Below are 3,696 nucleotides of genomic sequence, written 5' to 3' on the forward strand. Positions count from 1 at the left end.
CTTCATACACATGGACACTGTGCCCCTGAGCAGCAGAACTCATGGGTTGCTTTTGTGTTGTTTCAAACTTTTGTGTTGTTGCAAACTATCCTGGCCTGTCTCAAATCCCAGCCTGCATCAGGGAAACCTGCTTAAACTGATCCAGGAGAGAAGGAAGCTCATCCTGATCACAGGCTGATGCCTTGTGCAGAATATATTCCCAGAGGAATGCAGAGGCAGATTTTATCAGCACATCATCAGACTCTGCACTGGACAACAAATTCTGCTGCAGACTTTACAAGAGAGGAGAAATTGGAGAAGTTTTACATACAGAGTTTGGTCATCTTCCTACTGGAACACTAAAACAGACCAAAGGCATTTCTTTTGCTTTCCTGAACACTTGTGTTTAGAAAAATGAAAGCTGCCTTCATCTGGGTAGAGATGGCTCAAGGAACCCTCAACATAAACATGTTTCTGTGTCTCTTTAGTGCTCCTTGTTTGCTTTTGTATAGCTACCTGTATTGGACTGGCAGAGAAGTGTCAGGGAGTGACAAGTACTGTGTCATGTGTAATAGTGGCTGCTTGATTAGTGTTTTATTTATCATCTGGGGTACTATATTATGTGCAGTAAATTTGCATTTCTTTGCTTATTATCTCATGGGCTTAACTGGATAAAGGTTAGAATCAGGAAAAGACTCTCCTATGGTTTCCAATGCACAAATTCCTTGCAAACTTTGCCAGAAAGCCCAGTAGTAATGTAGTATAAAGTGGTTACTACATGCCACAGAATCCCATGAGAGAACAACATCCATTTATTCCCCTCCTCTGTCACCAGAACAAGTACCTGTGAAGAAATTCAGTTTACAGAACATGGATATTTTTCTGTCTATGGAACATTTGGACTTTAGAGATTGCTAATTCTATCTAAGAATACAAGAAATGGTCAAAACTTGTTTCTTACAGTTTTCTTTATCTGCCAATCAAACTCTTGGCCAGTTACCATTTCCAGGGGTTTAATACAAATCTTGGCTCCTTTTCTTAGGGCACAAGTTTCCTCTACTGACACTAGGTTTTTTGCTTATTGCCTTCAATGGCATTGCTCAAATCCTTAAAAAAGGAAGGTCAGAATTAATATGAACCTGTGGGGGTGGAAATGACAACGCTGTAGTACACAGGTCGCCTCATTTACATCCTTTGAACCATATAATAAAAGTTTGTTCCTTACTGCCACAATGATAGGAGTGAAAAACGACCAGCAGAGTTTCCACCAGATGCAGGGTCTGTATCCCACCATCTCTTGGATGTTGTCATAAAATCTGTTAACACCTAAATATAAAAATAAGAAAGACTACAGAAACATATCAGGTAATTGACTCGACTGAAAGCTCAGTGGTTCTGAGACACTGTCATAAATGATGACGTACATTTGGAAGCTCTGCACAGATCCCAACTTAACTTTTCACCTATATGAAATGGGAAAAACTGTGCAAATTCAAAAATCATTTGCTCTCATTTTTCCACATTATAATTAATTAATTAGAGACTAGCAAACTTATTCCCATGAGAAGACTGAGGAAGTCTGTGCAAGAGAAGGTCAGATGCAAAAAACATCCTTGGTTAATTTCAACTCTAAGTCTTATTAGAATGAGAAATTTAGATGGTATTTTTGCAAGTTAAATTATAAAAAAACCCACCCCATCCTGGCATTAACCAGCTTCACTCCAGTGCACACCATGTACATGAGAAGTGGACATGAAACCAGAGTAGCCCTCCTGCTGCTGCTGCCCTTACCTACCAGACCTCCATCAGCCTCCCAAAGCTCTGTCTATCACACATTTCTTCATTACATAGCTGCTGTATTTTTCCATTTGACTTGCTGGATTCACTGGCAGTACCTCTCCCAGATAAAATGCTGTTCCAGCCTCTCCAGCCCATTAAAGGCCAGCAGGAAGACTCCAGTTATCTAGCTGTGAATCAGTTGTGTAACATAAACTGAAGTGCCTTGGTGATGGTGGGAGTAGTTTCTTGGCTGAGCCAACACAGCACTAAGGTCACATACACGAATACTCTGGCAAGAATGTGGCATAGATTCATTAATCTTTACAGCCAGAGTTTGCCAATCCAGGCTTCTGGATATTTGGGGCAATTATGCCCTGTCGGACCAAGGAGCTTGGCTCTCACTGCAAGATCCTGGAGTGACAGAGTCCTTTCTGGGCACAAGCCTCTACAAAGTCCCAAAACCCTAAGGCAGTATGCTGAGAACAGCAGTACCTAACACCTCTGAAGATCTAGGCTTTCCAAGGAAGTGGGATAGGAAAAGAGATGAGATATCACCTGTTTAGTATTCCTGAAACAGTTATCACCCAATGACTTCCAGGCCTACAGGTAAGGTTTTAAAGAGGCAGCAGTACCTTCCACAGGCCAACTTGGAGTCCCCAGTGGAATTACATGAACAGAAACCAAGGCCAGTTTCAGTTCCACCCTCAGCATTTGCATGTACAAACCAAGAGATCAGAAGGAGTATCTTTATGATGTGCAAAACTTATGGAAAAAATAAAACATGTTGTTTACCATAGCACCAGGATATCGAGATGCACTCAAAGAATACAAGGAACAAGAGACTCATTCCACTGGCAGAGTAGTAGTCAAAAAGCTTAAACACATAGATTCCACCCTAAAACATACAAGAAGGAAGCATTAAGTATAAAGTAAGGACTCCAATTTCAAGACAGATTAAAATGCAAGCTGCAAACTAACAGTGGCAATAGGTTAGGGACATACTAATGTAAATTAATTAAAGTGAATGGGTTACAAATCTTACTAGGCTTGAGGTCAGCACTGACAAAAACCAGACTGCTGCTAGAATTCAACCGAGTGCTTTAATTTCACTTTACTGCTTTTTGTTTAATAATTCAAACGTACCCCTCAAATACTTTGCAGTCTAGAAGCAGTATCACCCTCCCTAGCTGCCACTTTTTGGAGTGCAAGACAGACTGTGGAGATGTGCAGCAGGACACACTGCAGCCATGGACCACAGGCACTTGACACTCACATCTCTGCTACCTGAAGTCTGTGTATAGTGTGGAGGGTAGAGCCCTGCAATTCAGTGGTTTGCAGTGGCTCCTGGTTGGATTGGGGGGAGGGAAAAACAAAACAGCTGCTGCATGTCAGCCCAGAGCAGCCTCTTCCCCAGCACATACCTGAGTGATGTTGGACAGCCCTATCAGATAGGACACAATGCACACAACGGCAATGAAGATTTCTCTCCGATTGCGCAGTAACCTCGGAAATTCGTCCACCAAAGCTGTGATGAATCCTTCCACAGTGCAGAACTGCAAGTGAAGTTAGACACAAAACACAATGCAAAGCCCTGGGAGTGTTCAAAGGGGAGGAATGTTCAATTGTACCATCACTGGCCTAAGGCTCCATCCATTCAATGATAACTGAAAATTCTCTTGACTTCGGTGGAAGCAATGCTCCTGAGTATCCTTGTTTCTGTCTAAAAGGATCTGTGCAAAATGATTTCCGGCTTGAAAAACACTCAGAATTCCAAACTATGAACTACAGTCTATGCTCTGTGAACAGAGAGTGCTCCTTGTGCTAATGACAATACACCCACAGTTGGGGGCTTTGATCCCTTCATCCTACGAAAACGTACACCTCTCCTTTCTGTGATTTACTCATGCAAGAAAGCCAACAGACACAGAAAGTCTAATC

General features: G+C 42.0%; 1 protein-coding gene across 1 annotated transcript in view; it reads right to left on the reverse strand.

Annotated features, from left to right (window-relative positions):
• The window catches only part of SLC6A1 (solute carrier family 6 (neurotransmitter transporter), member 1), an 18,241-nt gene that overhangs the window by 3,367 nt on the left and 11,178 nt on the right, over positions 1 to 3,696 (reverse strand). The window contains exons 10-12 of the mRNA XM_009082091.1: positions 3,180 to 3,311; positions 2,551 to 2,653; positions 1,205 to 1,305 (exon numbers count right to left, since the gene is read on the reverse strand). Coding sequence (XP_009080339.1) covers positions 1,205 to 1,305; positions 2,551 to 2,653; positions 3,180 to 3,311 — 336 coding nt within the window. The remainder of the gene's footprint in view (positions 1 to 1,204; positions 1,306 to 2,550; positions 2,654 to 3,179; positions 3,312 to 3,696) is intronic.

The sequence above is a fragment of the Acanthisitta chloris genome, unplaced genomic scaffold, assembly GCF_000695815.1.
Source record: "Acanthisitta chloris isolate BGI_N310 unplaced genomic scaffold, ASM69581v1 scaffold16519, whole genome shotgun sequence".
NCBI classification, from domain to species: Eukaryota; Metazoa; Chordata; class Aves; order Passeriformes; family Acanthisittidae; genus Acanthisitta; species Acanthisitta chloris.